This window comes from Cicer arietinum, chromosome 5 (assembly GCF_000331145.2).
Source record: "Cicer arietinum cultivar CDC Frontier isolate Library 1 chromosome 5, Cicar.CDCFrontier_v2.0, whole genome shotgun sequence".
In the NCBI taxonomy this organism is placed as follows: Eukaryota; Viridiplantae; Streptophyta; class Magnoliopsida; order Fabales; family Fabaceae; genus Cicer; species Cicer arietinum.
The window spans coordinates 71,757,705-71,779,176 of NC_021164.2; the positions used below are offsets into that span (position 1 = coordinate 71,757,705).

The 21,472-nt window shown below is 35.9% G+C and overlaps 1 protein-coding gene across 2 annotated transcripts in view; it reads left to right on the top strand.

Moving 5' to 3' along the window:
- Positions 1 to 656: 656 nt before the first annotated feature.
- The window catches only part of LOC101490938 (protein SABRE), a 30,285-nt gene continuing 9,469 nt past the window's right edge, over positions 657 to 21,472 (top strand). The window contains exons 1-13 of one of the 2 annotated variants that reach the window (XR_012163146.1): positions 657 to 1,073; positions 1,860 to 1,971; positions 2,373 to 2,633; positions 2,898 to 3,163; positions 3,743 to 3,965; positions 6,000 to 6,170; positions 6,280 to 6,357; positions 8,182 to 8,433; positions 9,934 to 12,021; positions 12,854 to 14,699; positions 14,932 to 15,026; positions 20,764 to 21,120; positions 21,301 to 21,419. Coding sequence is in view for 1 of the 2 variants with exons in the window: in XM_004501609.4 (XP_004501666.1) it covers positions 1,003 to 1,073; positions 1,860 to 1,971; positions 2,373 to 2,633; positions 2,898 to 3,163; positions 3,743 to 3,965; positions 6,000 to 6,170; positions 6,280 to 6,357; positions 8,182 to 8,433; positions 9,934 to 12,021; positions 12,854 to 14,699; positions 14,932 to 15,026; positions 20,764 to 21,120; positions 21,301 to 21,419 (5,939 nt within the window). In the remaining variant the exon portion in view is untranslated. The remainder of the gene's footprint in view (positions 1,074 to 1,859; positions 1,972 to 2,372; positions 2,634 to 2,897; positions 3,164 to 3,742; positions 3,966 to 5,999; positions 6,171 to 6,279; positions 6,358 to 8,181; positions 8,434 to 9,933; positions 12,022 to 12,853; positions 14,700 to 14,931; positions 15,027 to 20,763; positions 21,121 to 21,300; positions 21,420 to 21,472) is intronic. The other variant, XM_004501609.4, reaches the window with a different exon arrangement.

Genomic DNA, 21,472 nt, shown 5'->3' on the forward strand with positions numbered 1-21,472 from the left:
TAGGCTAGATTGTATAAGATAAATATTTATATAAAAAATAAGTGATGTCATTATCTTTAAGAAAAAAATTAGAAATTACAATATTTATGTTGTTATTTTTCCAACAAAAAATTAGACTTACTCAAAATTTATAAATTACAATTGTTGTGTCATTATGCTTTGAAATTATTGTTTATTTTTTCTTTCAACATTATTAAAAATATTTTTCTTTATTGTATATTTTTAAACATCTCTTTTCATAGTAATTTTATGAATAAAATTAACCAACATAAATCATATTTGAAAATTAAATTAATGAAAGATATATTTAAAAAATGATATCACTAACAAAAATTATATTATATATATATATTTTATTTGTATATATTAAATAATTATTGTAACAATGTCTCAAACATTTAAATATCATATATTTAATAGACAAATTTTAAAAGACATTGAGTCTTTGGGACTGTTTTCCTCCATCAGACATTGAGAACAAAAACAATTTCTTAATTTTTAAAATTTAAAATTATTCAAATTAATAATAAAATTTTAGAAAATATTAATGAGAAATTATTATTCAAATTGTGGGAAGAGATAACCAATTTGGTGTAATAAAAACGGGCAGTCACGCAACGCAATGGTTGAATAAAAAAGAGTGAATGAATATTAATAATAAGATGATGAGACTTGAGTGTCGCAGCACGTTTCCCAAACCCAAAGCTGTACCCGCGTAGCAGACGATGATTTCTCCCTCTAACAACACACTCTCCTCGATCACCGACCATCTCACGGATCCGATCTGAAGAATCAAATTCCGATCACCTCGCTTTCAAATATCAATTCCCCTTTCCCTTTCCCTTTCTAGGGTTTTTGTTTTCCCCCTACTATCTTTTCTTGCTCCTTGCTATGGAGTTACGCGGCTTATTCGTCTTCGTTTTTCTTCTCCCCGAATTTCGAGAGTACGATTGAATTTCCTCTCTTCTCCGCTGAGAACTGCCTTTTTCTTTCCTTTGAAAAATGGCAGCTTCTCCTGTTAATTTCCTCTTCGGATTCTTGTTACTTTCCATTACATTATGGCTCCTTTTCATGTAAGTCCTCACTTCATTTGCTCAACTTTACTACATTAATTCTTTTTTCGTAAATTATATTTCACATACCTTATGTTTAGGTTGAAATCAATTACAGTAGTGTACAGTAGTTGTTAGTTTGGAATGTACTAAGTATAGTTTGTTGAGTGAGGGGCAACACAATCAGTTAGGTGTATAATCAGAGGGGAAGGGTATTATATAGCACTTGTACTACTTTGCCTTATACAAAGAAGTTGGCATGTGAAGACATTGATTCCTACTATAAAAACACATAAAACATTGGGAGACAGTGTTTGTGACATCTTGTATCAATTTTTTAGCAACTTTTCTATTCCTCTTCAATTGGTTTTTATTTTAAAGTATCCTTCTTCCTTGTTAACCACACTAATAGTTTAATGAAACTGGAAAAAAGCTAATTGAATAGAGGTGGGTGGCAATAGAAACTCCCATTCTTACATGATTCAAATCAAAATTGGCAAAATTATAATTTTTTATTTGGGTTGGGGGAGGGTTAACAAATTCTACTGTCAAGAGAAACAATGTGGGTGATGTCTCTGTAGTGATGTTTGGGATGAAAAAGTAAAACCCTAAATTTTATTCTCTAATTATATGTCATTGATGTATTTTGGAGAGTTCCCATTTTTTTTCTTCACTTTTCTAATGTGCAATTGATGATAACATGCAATGCTTTATGATTTAAATTTCGTTTTTTTTTCCCTATAAACAATTATTTACAGACTTTGGACCATCTTGTTTCTTGATTTTGAATTATGCTTCTTTTTACAGATTTGCTTCTGGGTTATTGGCTTGGATTTTGAGTTGGATTTTGGGAGCATCTGTTGGATTTCGTGTTGGTGGATGGAAATGTTTAAGAGATGTGGTAGTGAAGTTTAAAAAGGTTTTTCTTTGCTTTCAATCACCAAGTTGATTTGATTGTTGAAAATTTGAAGGGCAATTGGGGAATTTTCCAGCATTCATTTTATTATGCCATAGTTTGAGAGTGAAGCATGTACTCAATGCTGGGGTATTTTTGTGATAAGTGCTGTAAATTGAATGTCATTGTTTCATCTCTTACAATTTGTGCAAGTTTTCTCTTAAATAATATTTTCACACCAAATTTTATCTCAAACTTGCTTCAGCTAATCTTCATTTCATTTTTACATCGTACTCTTGATCCTAGTTAAAATCCTTTAATTTTATTCTACTGAGGTGTCGTCATGGTTATCTCTGTTATCAGATATCAGACTGGTGTCTTTAGGGGCTCATGACAATATTTCTGTTGATTTATAACATGTACAGGGTGCTGTTGAATCTGTATCTGTTGGTGAAATTAAACTCAGCTTACGCCAATCGCTGGTCAAACTTGGTGTGGGTTTCATATCTCGGGATCCAAAGCTACAAGTGTTAATTTGTGACTTAGAAGTTGTGATGAGGCCTTCAAATAAAATCCCGAGGAAGAAGAAAACTCGGAAATCCCGTGCTTCAGGAAGAGGAAAGTGGATGATTGTAGGCAATATTGCAAGATATTTGTCAGTTTGTGTGACTGATCTTGTTCTGAAGGTGCACATCCTCTTAAAATTGCATTGTTCTGCTTGTATGGTCAAATACAGGCTGACCTTGTTGTCTATACTGTGGTGTGTAACTGTAGAAGAATTTGTTGAAAAACATTTTTAGATCATCCAATTTAATGATATATTAATGAATAAAATAAAGTTTAACAACACAGCTTAGGCTAAATTATATTATATTGTTTTTGTTTGTTGTTTCTTTTTGGATCTTATTATAATATTTTTGTTCATTGAGAATCTCTGTTGAACATTGCAGATGCCAAAATGTACTGTTGAAATCAAGGAATTGAATGTGGATATATCTAAAGATGGTGGATCGAAGTCAAGTTTGTTAGTTAGACTACAAGTATTACCTATTCTTGTTCACATTGGTGAGCCGCGGGTTAGTTATGACCAGTTATCTAATTTAAGTGGTGGAGGATGCAGTTCTTCGTACCAGGCATCCATTGCTTCTATAGAAAGGTCTTCTGCCCCTTTTATCTGTGAAAAGTTCTCGGTCTCTAGTGAATTTGGGCATGATAGGTATATTTCTTCTTTCTATTCATTTTTAAAAATATTAACCCGCCCTTGTTAGAATGCTGGTTGGAGTAGAGGAAAGTAGATTGTGTATAAGATGATCTAGAGTTTGTTTGGATTTCAGTTTGGAAGGGTTTAAACATTCATTTTCGTAAATTTAAAATGACATCCTTAAACACTAGGCTATCATCTGGTGTTTAACCATTATAGTTGGAAAAAACCAGTATTTTCAAGGAGAAAATACAACCATTAGGGAGACTACCATTTACTATGAGATTATAATGCAACACTTAGTTATGCACTAAATGGATAAAAATAGACCCATTATTAAAATGCCAAATCAACTATTTGTTTGTTCCCAATTCTGGTGGTGCACCATATGTACTAAAGAAATTTTCCAACTACATAATCTTTCAAGTGGAACTTCCTTTTGAATCTACACCCATTATTTGTCATCCATTGATTTGCTGTTTTTGTATTTTTTACTGTTGTATTTGGCTTGCCTGACCTCAACTTGGATAGCCTTAGTCTCACTATTTTGTATTGCTGCTAGGTTAATTTTGTCTTTCTTACTTTTGGACACAGGGAAGTGGGTATAATTATCAAGAATGTGGACATTTCCAGTGGAGAGGTCACTTTGAATTTAAATGAGGAGTTGCTTTTGAAAAGCAAGAGGTCACCAGAGTCTTCTTCTTTCTCTGACAGTGTTACAGGGTCACAAGCTGATTCTGTTGGCACTAAAAAAACATCGAAGAAGCAGCAAACACTAGCATCCTTCTCCAAGTACAGTTCTATGTTTCCTGAAAAGGTTGTAACTTAACACATACATCCTGTTTTTAATTCATATATTTAATTACTAACAAAGAGAGAAAACAAGTGCAGAGGATAGGAAGTCTTCTCAAACAATAAAAAACTGCTAAACACATAAGAAACATAGCAAGTACATCAACACAATAATTGAAGTTTTTTTACTTCAAAAACGTTATCTATTGAATTTTGGACTAGCCAAAATAATTTTCCCGTTATGATTTGTTTTTAATTTGAAGTGACAATTCATCCGAATGTGAAAAGATTAGTGCTATCAAATAATTATTCTCGCCTGGGCAAGCATTACTTACATTTTGCGTAAATCTTTTAAGTATATACAGCAGTATTGTAACTGTAATAGCCGCAATAGTTTAAAGCTGACAGCTGTGAGCAATCAGCACAGCTGGCAGTAGTTATCAGCTAGCTGCATTCTGTTATTTGCTGTTAGATAAGCTATGCAAGTGTGATATTGTAACAGACCTATGATGACCCTCATCCCACACCATAAGTACAACTTGTACACTCAGTTTTTAGTAGATCAATAGAATATCAAACACACTGAAACTTTCTCTCTAATATTCCTGTTTCTCAGTAGAATATAATTTATGTTTCTTCTTTCTTTCTTGTTGGTTTGATTGAGCTTGAATTGTTTTGGTTGTAGTTTAGATTTTTGGTAACTTGGCTGCTCACTTGATGTTCCATCTTTTAAATTTTTATTATGGAAAAATATTAGAAGAGAACTCTTATTTGAGAACAAGGTGGAGGAAGGTTTTTCACAGCCAGACCATGCAACCGAGCATCTAAAAACTAATAATGTTGTTCTGAGAATATAGAGACAGTCAGTCTTTCTCAAGTATCAAGGTTTAGTTTATAGGTTGAGGCTACAATGGACTGCCATTATGAATGGTTCCCCATAGACCATATATTTTGATCATTATATATACTATTATTTTCAGAATGATTTAAAATACCTTTTTTCAAAATTACAGAAAGACCCTTAGGCTTCTCGTCTAAATAGTATTCTAGAATCTTCTCACACTCGCTTACCTCTTCCTCCTATTGCTTCTCTAGAGTCTAGACCATCGTACCACCAGCACTACCAGAAAGGCAGAAACAAATAATCTTCTCCACCCGGATCTTCAGAACAACTTACTGCCTCTCCCCCACTTTTCTAATTCTGCAAATACACCACGCTGCAACCCTAAAACCCTAGACTCGATGTCATTCATCAACCACTTACTTCAAAATCATTACTATAGCCTTCCTTCTCCCTCAACTATCTATATTCTTCACTTTTCTCCTCGTTCCAGAAACCCTCGACAACTTCTCCAAAGTGGTGCTTTCTTTGCTCTCATTTACATCGTTGTTTGAAACAAAATCCCTCCATCTTCTATCTGGTACCGCAGTGATTGAATTTTCCAGTCACTCAAAGCATTGAGAATGCAAAAGCTTTTGTTGGCCTTCTTGTGCAGCAAAGCACTGAGCACACTGAGTTCTCAGTTAATCAGAAAAATGCAATATATCATTGGTTTATCTATCTGGTGGGTTGTGTGGTGTAATGGTGTGTCTTTGTGCAGCTTTTCCCCAACTTTATGCTCTTTATGTGGTGCTTCGGTTATGGGTTTCCTTGTTGTGGATAGGTCTAGTTTTTCAAGCAACTTTCATTTTTTTTTTCAGAAATTTGAAGGGTAGAGAAACTGCATAAGTTATGATCTTGTTGCTTCAAAGTCTTGATTCTGTTACTGTTTATGGCTTGCTGGACACTAGAATTTGGCTTTTGGGCAATATGTGGTTCCTTCACTTGTAAGTCTCTCTGAGGTTGTGTTGGTGTCCTTGCTGACATTTGGTTTCCTTTTAGTAAATTTAATTTGGAAATGTAGGGTCCATTGAAATTCAAAGTCTTCATCCACTCTATGTTGCTTAATTTGATAACAGTTTTGTTTATATTTGTTGGTTTTATTTAATCAAAAGCAGCGTTTAAGATGGGTTTTAAAATTGTTTTAATGTCAACTGTGAAGCATTTTGTTATTGATAGGTCAACTTCAATCTACCAAAGTTGGATGTGAATTTTGTGCATCGTGAACATGGTCTTTCTATTGAAAACAACATCACAGGTATCCAATTGAAAAGCACCAAATCTCGATCCACTGAGGATGTTGGGGAGAGCACACGCCTTGATTTTCAACTGGAGTTTAGTGAAATTCATGTACGAGTGTGATTGTTAATTTTGGTTAAGCTCTTGTGATATGATTTCTACTTAGCACTTTGTTTTGTTTCTTGCTGACAAGTTTTCATTTTCCTTAATAATATTGCAGCTTCTTCGAGAAGCTGGTTCTTCCATCCTGGAGATATTAAAGTTGGATTTGGTTTCTTTTGTGTATATCCCAGTACAGGTAAGTTATTTACAATATATAAAGTACCCGTTGCATGTCAAGATTCAAAAGGAAAGGGATAGAAAACTGGAAACTGTAAAATGGATTATGTAGAAAAAAGTGGTAGAATGCTGTTATAATTTTATTCTTCAGTCTAAGCTGGTATAAATAGAGAGAATACAAGTAATTCTCTTCCTTGAATCAAGGAGATATTTTCCAGAAATAAAAACAAAACATATCATATTATTATAAAAATAGAAAATCTGCACTACTTCAATAGGAAATAAGATAAAATTCTCCAACAGGTTTTAAATAATAGTTTTCATTACTTGAACAAGTGTTAGTGTACAATCAGTTTATACACATAATTTATATCACTATTCAACAGAAATTAATACAACAGAATCAGTACTCATAGCTGTCAGTAACTGCCTTTTTTAGCATTAAGGGGTGATACAGTGCTGTACATTCTATGGATTTATCATATACATTAACATTGCATCACTGTAAACTGGTACTTGTTTGTCTTTACTTTGCCTATCTAAATTTACCCAAAGTTAAGCAATACAATTGCAAACATAAAGATTGTACTTTATGACGAGAAAATATATATTGTAAAGCTAACCTGGTGGTGAATGTTTTATCATCTATAATTACCGCCTGGGATTTTTGTGAAAGTATCTCTGCTGAAATTTATTGTTGAGAGTTCCACGTTGGATATTGATATGCCTGAATAATGGCTATAACTTATCTATGAATTCCAAATTCTAATATTTTTCTATAAATTGCAAATTGAAAATGCTCAGATAATAAGAAGCTGAAATTGTTGCACCTCTAATGGTTTTACTCAATATAATTTTCTCTAAGTTATAAATTAGTATATATGTATAGCTGGACTTAGAACGTTTGCCCATGCACTTAAGAGAAAAGGTCTTGCTAACATGTGTCGTTAGGGCACTTGTTAAGGAACCCAAAAGTAGAAATTTTGTATTGAAAAAAAAAACTTTTAAACTTTCTAGGCGTTGAATACACCACTTCCAAGACAAAATTTAGACATTTGATTCTTTAACAAACATGTGCCCTTAAGACACTTGTTAGCATTTGGCTTAGCGAAAACTATTGTTTCTTTTTATTAAGAAAGACAATTATATATAGTTTTAAAATCTAGGTTGGGCCTAATTCGTAACTCAACCGTACAAAACTGACTAGTAAGGTGAGAGTTGTTTGCCACTTTTAAACACTTTTTAGGCCATACATCATCTATTGTGGGGATCTCAACTCCGCCCTTCACGTCCAGAACTGGACATATGGAGTGTGACCTGAGTGGTTTGATAGTGGACAACCTAACAAATCTTTGATGGGCTTTAGTACGATCATAATTTGGGTTGAATTTAACTCAACTCTTCAAAACTAGCTTGTAAGGCGAGGGATGCCTCCCACACTTTTTCAGGTCATATTTCATCAAATGTGGGACTCTTAACAAATAGTATTGGATATATGATTGAAGGATGACATGATACGAAACTCTAATATGGAATGCACTAGATCCACAATTGACCCTGACATTCTAACAAAAAGATTGGAAAAAACAAATACAAGGAGAATTAAATAAAGGAACTAAGGTACCAAAATAAAAACACAAGTTTCAAGAATGTTGGAACTTATTTATTTTGGGTACACCGAAAACTGGAACTTTAAATGTTCTCATATTTTTCTTTTTCACACACTGCTCAAGTTTTTTTTGAGGATATGTTTTAGGTGTGTATTTTCATATGGAGCTTGAAAAATCCTTTTTGTATTTGATGTGGTAACTTATTGTTATTGGGGATTCTTCCTCTGCATCAGCCAATTTCACCTGTTAGAGCTGAAACTGAAATCAAGCTAGGAGGCACTCAGTGCAACATCATAATGAACCGGCTAAAGCCTTGGTTACTCCTTCACTCGTCGAAGAAGAAAAAAATGGTACTTAGAGAGGAAGCTACTGTTGTTGTAAAGCCACAATCAACTGATGGCAAGATCATCATGTGGACATGCAATGTCTCAGCTCCTGAGATGACAATAGTCCTTTTCGATATGGTGGGTTCACCAGTGTATCATGTAAGTATTATCCTTATTTGTGTCTTCATTAATATAACAAGTTGCTAAAAAGTGTTAGAAAGTTGAAATGTTCCTTAGAAAATGTTTCCACTGGATGGTAAAACAGAGTATGGCTAGTGTAATTTCTAATGTGATTTTAATTTTTTTTTTGTTTGGCATCTTCAGGTATAACTAGGTAAAGCAGACCCTATAAGTTTGAATCTTATCAAGCCCATTGAATAAAATGAGAACATTGACATATATCCTGAACTGATCTTTTTTTGAATTCAAAACATTTTTCTGTGATGTTTTCTGGGATATGATTGGAAAATCATAACTAGTAAAGTATTAACTGTAAACTGGCTTTCAAGAATGAGTCAAGTCTCTTAATGTCTCTTCTTTTTTTAATATTTACTTTTTAGGAGGATATTTTCTTAACAATAGATGCACTAAGATCAAGGAACCATAAGCTTAATGATCATATCATCTCAATATTTTCTTATTTTGGGATGTTAGAAGATAGAATATTGTAAAAATTACTTAAATATCCCTAAACAGACATAACAACTTGTAGTAAAGCTTAATGAAGAATACAATCCTCCTAAAACCACAATGGAAGTATGAAATAATTTTTTTGAGATTTTGATCTTTAAGCGGATACTGTTTATGCTATTGCATCCCGTGATTCCTCTTATTTTCCCCTTCTTTTATCTTTGATAAAATATCTTATATATAAGAACAAAAATAGTGTGACATCATTTAATGCTTTGAGTTGCAGTGCTGCTGGGTTTCTTCTCTTACGATTTCGGTCACCTTTAAAAGAAGCAAGGTGTTAGAGTGGTGGCTTTGAGTGAGCCTATTAGAGTAATATTTTCTTTGGCTTTATTAAGCATGGAATCATTGATTTTCGAGGTGAGTGTTGTGGAGTTCAGGTTGCAGTTATCGGGCCTTGGTTTGTAATGAACTTCTAGAAGTAAACATGAACCTTTTCCCAAACTTTAGTGTCTCAATGCAACCAGTAAATCGAGATTGAATTGTGGTCCTCAACAAAGACTGCAACCAAGACATGGTTGAATATCAAGATGCTCTGACACATCATGAACTTTAGAGAAAACATAAAGAAACTGAAACTAATAAACTGAAATTGATTGAAATTAATTCTTGAACCTCTCTGTCCAACACTGGAAATATATAGGCAGAGTCCAGATGCAGCCGTTATTGACAGTTGTACAAGAGTTAGTTAAAACTTAACACTAACCGCAACTATACTAGTACTGACAACATTCTAACTATACTACTACTTACAGCATTACTATTACAGAGTTATATTCTCACACGATTTATTGGGGTTTGTTTTGCATGTTTGAAATTGAAATTCCTTTCATTTAACTTATTATACATCCAATACTGATAACACTTGAGTTCTATTGTTTTAGATGTAGTTATCCTTGTTTTGTTTTGTTTTTTTTAAATTAATTGTGCAAAGGTATTGACATCAGTTTTAATGCTTTCCAATTCTAGGGTTGCTCACAATCATCACATCTGTTTGCAAACAACATTTCTAATACGGGGACTACAGTGCATGTTGAACTTGGAGAGTTAAATCTCCACTTGGCTGATGAATATCAAGAGTTCTTTAAAGAAAGTGTTTTTGGTGTGGAATCAAATTGCGGCTCCATTATGCATATTGCAAAGGTTAGTTTGGATTGGGGGATAAAAGACATGGAGTCGTCTGAAGAAGATGGTGCTAGGCTAGGCTTATCGGTTGATGTGACTGGAATGGGAGTTTATCTAACTTTCAAGCGTATAGCGTCACTCATATCAACAGCCATATCATTTCAAGCTCTATTAAAAAGCCTATCTGCCTCAAAGAAAAAATTGACTCAGAACCAGGGACGTTTGACAAAACCTTCAGGGAAGGGAGCTCAGATGTTGAAATTCAATCTTGAAAGGTGTTCTGTATATGTTTGGGGTGAGACAGGATTGGATAATGCAATTGTTCCAGACCCTAAGCGAGTTAACTATGGTTCCCACGGTGGTAGAGTTATTATAGACGTCTCAGCAGATGGTACCTCACGCAATGCTCACATAATGTCCACTATTTCCAACGAATACCAGAAGCTTAAGTACTGTGTCTCTCTTGAAATCTTCCAATTCAGTTTGTGCAGGAGCAAAGAGAAACAATCAACACAGATTGAGCTTGAAAGAGCCAGATCTATCTATCAGGAATATATGGAGGAAAATCGGCCAGTGACAAAGGTGGCATTGTTTGATATGCAAAATGCTAAATTTGTACAGAGATCTGGTGGCCTAAAAGAGATTGCTGTCTGTTCTCTTTTCAGTGCTACTGACATTACTCTTAGGTGGGAGCCTGATGTACATCTATCACTAATGGAACTTGTACTGCAACTGAAGTTACTGGTACATAATAGCAAGCTTGAACACATGGGGGATGTGTCTAATGTTCGTGATACTAATTGGAAACAAGAAGCTACCACTGAATCAGGGCATCTTGAAAAGCAGAAGAAGAAAGAATCAATTTTTGCTGTTGATGTAGAAATGTTAAGTATTTCAGCTGGGCTAGGAGATGGAGTTGATGGTATAGTTCAAGTGCAGTCAATTTTCTCTGAAAATGCTCGTATAGGAGTGCTCCTTGAAGGACTTATACTTAGTTTCAACGGGGCTAGGATCTTCAAGAGTAGTCGAATGCAAATTTCACGAATTCCTGGTGTATCTGCTAGTGCATCTGATGCAAAAGAGCATGTGGTCACAACATGGGATTGGGTAATCCAAGGCCTTGATGTGCACATTTGCATGCCATACAGGTTGCAATTGCGTGCCATTGATGATGTGATTGAAGATATGTTACGAGGTTTGAAGCTTGTAATTGCTGCAAAGAAAAATTTGATTTTTCCCGTGAAGCAAGATAGCTCTAAAGTTAAGAAACCTAGTTCTGTACAATTTGGATGCCTAAAATTTTGCATACGCAAGTTAACTGCTGATATTGAAGAGGAACCAATGCAGGGATGGCTTGATGAACACTATCAGTTACTGAAGAAGGAGGCTGGTGAGTTAGCTATCCGATTGAACTTCTTAGATGAATTAACGTCGAAGGCAAAACATGGTCCCAAATCTACTGACACCATTAGTTCTTCTCAAGAAGGAAAATTTTCTTTTAACAATGTTGAGGTTGATGTAAAAGATTCTTCTACTGTTGAGTCCATAAGAGAAGAAATTTATAAAAGATCTTTCCGATCATATTACCAGGCATGCAAGAATCTAGTGTCATCTGAAGGGTCAGGTGCTTGTGGAGAAGATTTCCAGGCTGGTTTCAAACCCAGTACTTCAAGGACTTCTCTTCTTTCTATAACTGCATTAGATTTAGATGTAAGCTTGAAAAAAATTGATGGTGGAGATGCTGGGATGATTGAGGTTCTGAAGAAGCTTGATCCTGTCTGTCTTGAAAATGATATACCATTCTCCCGATTGTATGGGACAAATATCCTCCTAAGTACAGGGTCTCTTGTGGTCCAGCTTCGCAATTACACATTTCCTCTTTTCTCTGGAAGTTCTGGTAAATGTGATGGTCGTCTTGTGTTGGCTCAGCAGGTAATAAATATTACGAGAATTTTTTTGTTTCCTTTCCTTCCATAGATACCTTTTTAACTTAATGTTGATTGCATATTCCTGTTTTTATGAAGTGATGCAGTAAATATTGACTCGTACGATAAATGATCCATAAAATTCGCAAAATATTAAAACTAGGAAACTCGTACGAGAAATAATCTATAAAATCCGCAAAATATTAAAACTAGGAAACTGACCTCATTGAACAGAGTTTTTTCCTGTCATTTTGTATATTTCTAAGCACCAAAAATAAGCTAAGTTTGATCCTTTAGCTTGTAAATTATCTAACAACAAAAGAAATATCCTTGTTCTTTTTTTTTTTTTTTGCATTTCTATGTACATTGGCATACGAGAAATTGATTCACTCCGGATAAATCCAGAAGTTTCATATTGGCATGAGCTTTGAATGGCTATTGTTTTACATTCACCTCATCTATAAATTCTAAATATTTGTTTTTATTGTTTGGCTCTGGCAAAATAAGCATGCTTTTCATAGTGGCATCTTATAGTATGACTGACAGCGAAGTATGAGAGTTTCAGCATATATGCTGTTAAAACTTGCCTTTAAGTTATATCACAGATTAATTACATTTGAATTAACGTGTGGAATAAACTAGAAGTGTTTCCATTGAAATTTTCTTGTCATTGCACTTCCGTTGAAGTTCTTTAATGTTTTAAAATGTAAATATAAATAATGGTTCCTCATTTTTCTGTTACTTTTCCTGTTTGTTTTACCCTTTTTGGGGGATTAGCTTTTACTCTTTCCAGCAGTTTTTCCATTCCTTTATCTTATTTATTTATTTATTTCAACTAGGCAACTAGCTTTCAACCTCAAATATATCAAGATGTCTATGTTGGGAAATGGAGAAAGGTCCGCATGCTACGATCAGCTAGTGGTACTACTCCACCTATGAAGACATACTCAGATTTGCCAATACATTTCCAGAAAGGTGAGGTGTCATTTGGGGTTGGTTATGAACCAGCTTTTGCTGATGTTAGTTATGCTTTCACCGTAGCACTTCGAAGGGCTAATCTAAGTGTTAGGAATCCTGGTCCACTTATTCTGCCACAAAAAAAGGAGCGGAGTTTACCATGGTGGGATGACATGAGAAATTACATCCATGGAAAAGTTTCGTTATTGTTTGCTGAATCAAGATGGAATATTTTGGCAACTACAGATCCATATGAAAAGGTTGACAAACTTCAAATTGTGAGCAGTTCTATGGAACTTCACCAGTCTGATGGACGTGTTTTTGTTTCTGCCAAAGATTTTAAGATTTTGTTAAGTAGTCTGGAGAGTTTGGCAAACCGATGTGGTTTCAAAATTCCAACAGGAGTCTCTGGTGCATTTTTGGAAGCCCCTATCTTTACTCTCGAGGTTACAATGGACTGGGAATGTGAATCTGGAGATCCCATGAATCATTATTTATTTGCACTACCAGTTGAGGGAAAAACTCGCGACCGAGTATTTGACCCCTTCAGATCGACCTCTCTTTCTCTTCGATGGAACTTCTCTCTTAGACCCTTTCCTCTTTCGTTAGAAAAACATTCCCCACCTTCCAATTCTAGAAATAATACTGAAGTAGGTGCTACTGTATATGATCCTCCTCATGTATCTCAAAATGTTTCACGTGTTTCCCCTACATTTAACTTTGGAGCTCATGATCTAGCATGGATATTAAGATTCTGGAGCTTGAACTACAATCCTCCTCATAAGTTGCGGAGCTTCTCTCGTTGGCCACGTTTTGGAGTTGCTAGAGCTACCAGGTCAGGCAATCTTTCTATGGATAAAGTAATGACTGAATTCATGCTCCGTCTAGATGCCACTCCAGCCTGTATAAAGAACATGCCTTTAGATGATGATGATCCAGCCAAAGGACTGACTTTCACAATGACAAAACTAAAGTATGAACTGTGTTACAGTAGGGGCAAGCAAAAATATACTTTTGAAAGCAAGCGTGATATTCTTGATCTTGTTTACCAGGGTCTTGACCTTCATATGCTCAAAGCTTTCCTAAATAAGGAAGCCTGTGCTAGTGTTGCTAAAGTGGTTAACATGATACTGAAAAGTTCGCAGTCTGTATCCATGGAAAAAATCACCTCTGACAAAGGTTACATGACAGAGAAAAATCGTGATGATGGATTTTTGTTGTCCTCCGATTACTTCACTATCAGAAGACAATCCTCAAAGGCTGATCCTGCTAGGCTACTAGCGTGGCAAGAAGCAGGAAGAAGAAATGTTGACACGACAATCCTACGGCCAGAGTTTGAAAATGGGAGTGAAACCGATGAACACATACGGTCGGACCCAAGTGATGATGATGGTTACAGTGTGGTGATAGCTGACGGCTGTCAGCGCGTGTTTGTCTATGGCCTCAAGCTTTTGTGGACTATTGAAAACAGAGATGCTGTTTGGGCCTGGGTTGGTGGCCTATCGAAAGCCTTTGAGCCTCCTAAACCTTCTCCAGCGCGGCAGTATGCACAGAGGAAATTAATTGAGGAAAATAAAAAGCATGATGGAGCTGATTTAGGTCAAGATGATGTTTCAAAGTGTCCTCCCACTGGTAAAATTTCTAAGTCTCCCTCTTCTCAGCAAGCAGGTACTTCTGGGTCAATTTCATCTCCATCAAATTCAGTTAAGGCAGACACCTTGCCATCTGGTATGCCTTAAATTATATGCTTTATAAGTTTTTGTTAACTGCTTTGAGTTTGGACATGCAAATTAGATTGGAGACCAGTAGCACAATAAATAGATAGTTAAATTAAATATACCATCTGTTGCTTCAAATAGTATTATTGCTTGCAAGACCGTTTAGATTTTTTTTATTAAGCATCAAATATTTTCACCGAGTTTTATTTCCACTTTGTTTCCCCTTTTTGGTCTATTGCCAGTTAAGATGGAGAACATAGATGATTCAGATGGAACTCGACACTTCATGGTGAATGTCATTGAGCCACAGTTTAATCTTCACTCGGAGGATGCAAATGTAAGGTTACAATGTGTGGACACTTAAAGCAGCAGGCAGCTGTTGGTTTTTTGTTTTATCTTCAGCTCTGTTTTTAATTTAATCCACTCTTATGGCCCTTTTTTATTTTACTTTCCGTATTGTCATTCAATTTGCTTAGCACCTTGTCTTGTTTTGAACTGATAAATATGTCTTGCTCCTAGTTAAGGCAAAGTGTGCCGAGCATTTCGACCATGTCTGCAGTGGTTCAGCTTCATTAAAGTTTAGCATCCCTATTTGCTCCCCCTTATTTTTACTAGACTGGACTGGAGAAAGTAGAAGAGATTAGTAACTTTAGTTTGGTTGATTTGTTTTTGTTAAATGGAGAGAAAAATATTGAGAGACATGTTGAATAACCCGTGTGTTTCAACTACACAAAGGAAGTTCTTTATATAGACTATCAGTATTAAACAAACATAGTGACAGGAATACTTACATGAAGGAATACTAACAACCTATCTATTTTATTTACATACTAATATAATATTTTAACACTCCCCTCAAGCTGGAGCATATAAATCAAATGCACCCAACTTATTATATATATAACTAATTGTAGGACTTCGTAATGACTTTGTAAAAATATTTGCCAACTGATCAGTGGAATTGACAAAGCTTGTGATGATGTCGTCCGATTCGATCTTTTCTCTAACAAAATAGCAGTCTATCTTAATACGCTTGGTCCTCTCATGAAAAACAGGATTTGAGGCAATGTGCAATGCAACTTGATTATTACATATTAGAGTTATTGTGCTAGCCTCTTCAAATTGAAGTTCTTTCAGTAACTATTTCAACCTGATGAGTTCACATGTTACTAGTGCTATGGTCGTGTATTCTGCCTCAACGCTGGATCTTGCAACCATATTTTGTTTCTTACTCTTCCAAGATATTAAATTTCCTCCGACAAGTAAACAATATCCGAAAATGGATCGTCTGTCAATGGGTGAGCCTGTCCAATCGACATCTGAGTAACCAACTATCTGAGTATGTCCTCTATCCTCATAAATGAGACATTTTCCTAGTGCACTTTTGATGTATTTAAGAATTCGGATTACAACATCCATATGTTCTTGGCAAGGACAATTTATGAACTGGCTTACCACATTGACAACAAAGGAAATGTCAGGACGGATGACTGTGAGATAATTTAATTTTTCAACCAACCTCCTATATCTTCCTGAATCTGATAGAGGCTTCTCTTGATTAGGTAAGAGTTTGACATTTGGATCGATAGGAGTATCAACTTGCTTTGCTTTAATAGACCTATTTCTTCAAGAATATCCATAACATATTTTCTTTGTGAAATTACAAGGTCATCCTTGGAATGGGCTACCTCAATACCCAAAAAATACTGGAGTTTATCAAGGTCTTTAGTCTGAAACTGATTTGAAGGATGTTGTTTCAAATAGAGTATTCCTTGCCGATCACTACCAGTTATGACAATGTCATCCATATAAACAGTAAGATAGATGCACACTTGGGCTGAATGACGATAAAATACAAAGTGATCGACTTCACTACGAATCATACCAAACTCTTGTATTATCGAGCTGAATCTGTCAAACCAAGCTCTAAGAGACTGTTTAAGACCATAAAACGACCTGTCTAGCCGACAAACCATGGTGGAAGACTCCCCCTGATCAACAAACCCTGATCAACGAACTTCCTTTTCAAGAGCACCATAAAAAAAGGCATTTTTAATGTCAAATTGATGGAGAGGCCAATGTCGAATTGCTGCAATGGATAAAAACAGTATGACAAATGCCATTTTGGCAACAGGTGAGAAAGTATCGATGTAATCCAATCCAAAAATCTTAGTGTATCCCTTGGCCACCAAGTGAGCCTTAAATCGATCAATCTTACCATTAGGGCCAACTTTCACTATATAGAGCTAACGACAACCGCTAAAGACTTCCCATGAGGTAAAAGAACCGGTTCCCAAGTACCATTGTTTTGTAGAGCACACATCTCGTCAAACATTGCTTGCCTCCACTCAGGGTGGGATAATGCTTCACCTAGAGTTTTAAGAATAGAACAGAGGACAAAGAAGACAAGCAGGTGTAATGCAAAGGAGAAAGACGATGATAGCACAAATCAATGTAATGGGGAGATGAATTATATAAATTGTGCGAATATCCTTACGAAGAGCAATGGGAAGGTCATACTCAAGTTGCAGGGCCGAATTCGAAGGTGGCGTCGGAGGAGAGTCTGTTATGGGAACAGGAACAAACACAACAGAGAGTGGGCGACGACGCTGATATGTTTGTAGTGGTCGTGGAGATTGGGGGGCAGACTCGACAGGTTCAATAGGAATATGAGTGGCGGAATAGGGATAACAAACTGAGGTGGTTCAGGATTAATGTCCTGATGGGGATCAGTAGCTATATGGGTAAACTCAAAATATGGTACAAACTCGAAAAATGTAACATCGGCTGATGTAATGTATCGGTGTAGTGTAGGAGAATAACAACAATAGTCCTTTTGGGACCGATGATATATGAGAAAGACACACTTGAGTGAATGAGCTGACATTTTGTCCAAACCAAGAGATAAATTGTGAACAAAACACGTGGATCCAAAGACGCGAGGTGGTAGTGGGTGAAAACGGGTATGGGGAAAGAGGATTGAATGAGGGATATTGCCATCAAAGACAGAAGATGGCATACGATTGATAAGGTAGCATGCCGTTAAGACTGCATCCCCCCAAAAACGGAATGGAACATTACAATGGAGAAGTAAGGTTCGTGTGGTTTCAATGAGATGTCAATTTTTGCATTCGGCTATCCCGTTTTGTTGGGGTGTATAAGGGCATGAGTTTCGTGTAGAATGCCATTGGAAGCCATAAATTTTTGAAATTGATGGGACAAATATTTCCGAGCATTATCACTTCGTAAGGGACGAATAGAAACACCAAATTGAGTTTTAATTTCTTGATAAAACTGCTCGAAAGTGGAAAACAGTTCAACTCTATTTTTCATTAAAAATAACCACGTATAACAAGAGTAATCATCAATAAAAGTAACAAAATACTTAAACTCTAAAGTAGACACAGTATGAAAGGGACCCCAAACTTCAGAGTGAACTAAAGCAAAGGGAGACGAAACTCTTTTATTGACTCGATCAGAAAAATTATTACGGGTGTGTTTCCTTAACTGACACGACTCATAGTGTAAAGTAGACAACTTAGACAAACTAGATACCAGTTTTTGAAGCTTGGTAAGACTTGGGTGTCCTAGCTGAGCATGGATAGTATGAGGGGACTTTGTGGCAGAGCACGTCTTGGAAGATGGAGAAAGGTAATAGAGGCCTTGAGACTCACATCCGACGCCAATTGTCTGTTCCAAACTCCGGTCTTGCAGGGTAACATTATCATTAGTGAAAGTAATAACACAGTCATGGGACCGAGTGAATCGATTAACTGAAAGTAAATTAAAAGGACATCCAGGTACATAGAGAACAAATGCAACTGAGATGGAATAGAGAATTTGGACGGTGCCAACTCCTTGAGACCGGATTTGAGTGCCATTGGTAGAAGTTATAGTAGGTAAAAAATCAGATGTAGAAAGAGAAGAAAAGAGACCTTTATTACCAGTAACATGATCAGATGCACCAGAATCAAGAACCCAAGGGTGTAGTCTGAATAGTGGAAATGGTGTAGTCTGAATAATGACAGAAGGATCAAGTTGAGTTGCATTTATCGAAGGCGAAGGCTTACAATGCAACTTCCAACAGCGATCAATAGTGTGGCCAAGCCGATTACAATGCTCACATTTGGGACGAGGCTTAGAGTTGGATGATCCTCCACGAAAGCGACTCGGATTATGTCCCAAAGATGTAAGACAACAGTGTCACCCGGAGCTGAGGTAAGAGACATATGCAGAACAGTAACATATTCCAAAATTTGATCACGAGTAAAGATGCTTTTTGTTTCAGGCTGCGCGTGTGGTGGTTTTATGACGATGCGCCTGGAGGGGTGGGCCGATCTGGGGTGTACGACTCCACTGGAGTGGTCGTTTGTCGCAAAAAATCGTCGGAGACAACGGCGGTAGTGACGTCAGGGCTCGGACGGATGGACAAAAATTGAGGGAACAACATAGCAAAGGCAGGAAGGGGGAAACTGGAGTTGAGAACACGGTTTGCCTGAAAAAAAAAATTTCACCGGAGACAGTGAGTCCACCTGGTAGTTGACGATTAGGGTTGTCTCTCAACAGGTTCTGGATACCATGTTAAATGGAGAGAAAAATATTGAGAGACATGTTGAATAACCCGTGTGTTTCAACTACACAACGGAAGTTCTTTATATAGACTATGAGTATTAAACAAACATAATGACATCAATACTTACAAACAAGAATTCTTACAAACAGGAATACTAACAGCCTATCTATTTTATTTACATACTAATTTAATATTTTAACAGTTTCCAAAATATGCACTTTACATGGTTTTTTGTGTGTATTCTTTACTTGGTGAAAAACAAATAAGGTTGAAGACCCAAAAAAATAAGCAAAGTGTCTATGAGTGAAGAATCCTGTTGAAAAAAAGTTTAACACGTCTAAAAAAACTGGGATGACGAGTGGGGACTGCTATGAAATGGCATGACATGAATACAATTTATCTTGAAAGACTAAATAAAACATTTTTATCATAATTTATTCATTCTAATAGTTCTAATATAATATGAGGTTTGGACATGAAATGGCATAGATGGGTGTATTTGTAAATATTTAAAGTGCAATTTGACATAAATGCACCTAATTAAATAAGTGAAAAATAGTAAAATGCTTTGGTACACACATAAATGCATTTAATTAAATAAAGTGTAAAATAGTAAAATACTTGAGTAAAACCTCTTTTTTTTCCCCTAAATCATTTATGTCTCCAACTCTTGTGTTCTCGCATTTCACTGCTTTGTATCATGGCTGCCACTGCTTTTTTAACTATGCTCGATTGCACCTTGATTCGTCGATCCAACAAATATGTAATTATGAAGCAATCAAATAAAAATATATGAAAAGTAAAATAGATTAGAGATGAAGTACATATTGAGATAGTATAAGGCACCGACGGTTGAACGAGGGTGGATTTTTGGAAGGTTTGGAGGAGGAGATGTTGGATGGAGGTGGCTTGGATGTGAATGGTGGTTGTTAAACAATGCAAAATGTGTCGTGATTTGTGGTAGGTGAGCATGTAAGGTGTTCTATTTCAATTCTATTATTGTCTTTTACAAAACAATGTCATTTGTCTCCTCACTTTTCTATCCAGTCAAACAAAGGGAGAGAGAAGAGAATCCTTATTTTTGCTTGTTTCTTTTCTCTTTCTCATACTAAAACATACAAAAATGATGGAGAGCATCACACACAGCTCAAGAAGTTCTTTTAGTTATAGAAAGAAATAACAGTACAGAAAGATGGAGGATAAGTTGTTGTCAGACCAGATAAAGAGAATGAAAACAGAAACAGAGAAGCAAAGGGCCTAGCCTATTTGGTTCGGGAAAACGTTTGTATCCATTTTGTTTCCTTACAAATATATTTGAAAATAGGAAACGATGTGAAAAGGTTGTAGTTTTGTAATTATAAAATAAAGTGCCACAATTGTGGTGATTGTTACTTCTTTTACCTCTTTTGGCTTCATTTGTTTATTTGGTATTTTTGTTCTCTTTCTGATACTGTAGACATCATTCATGCTTTTTAATTAACCTCATTTTTTTGCCAAACAGGGTAGATTTCTGCTTGCTGCTGTAAGTGGCCGTGTTTTGGCTCGGTCGTTTCATTCAGTCCTTCATGTTGGTTATGAGATGATTGAGAAAGCTTTTGGTGCTACAGACGTACATATCAGTGAATACCAACCTGAAATGACATGGAAAAGAATGGAGTTTTCTGTTATGTTGGAGCATGTACAGGCACATGTCGCACCCACAGATGTTGATCCTGGAGCTGGATTGCAGTGGCTTCCGAAAATTCTCAGAAGCTCTCCAAAAGTAATGCGTACAGGTGCTCTTCTCGAGAGAGTTTTTATGCCTTGTGATATGTATTTTAGGTACACAAGGCACAAAGGTGGCACTCCAGAACTGAAAGTGAGCTATTTTTTACCTAAGCTGTAAACATACAAATATCTTTTTCCCCCTGCCAAGTGCATATATTCAGAGATATGCATATTTTAGAAAAGTTTGTTTCTCTAGTTAGTAAATGTCATTTCTCATGGCTATCAATACTCTATTTCAAATACCTTAGTTTAAAAAAGAATTCTATTGCAGGTGAAGCCCTTGAAGGAGCTCACTTTCAATTCTCGTAATATAACGGCAACGATGACATCTCGCCAGTTTCAGGTCATGCTGGATGTGTTGACCAATCTTCTCTTTGCACGTCTTCCAAAGTAAGGACCAGCTCACTATGTCCTTGCAACTTTTCTAAATTACTTCTATCTTT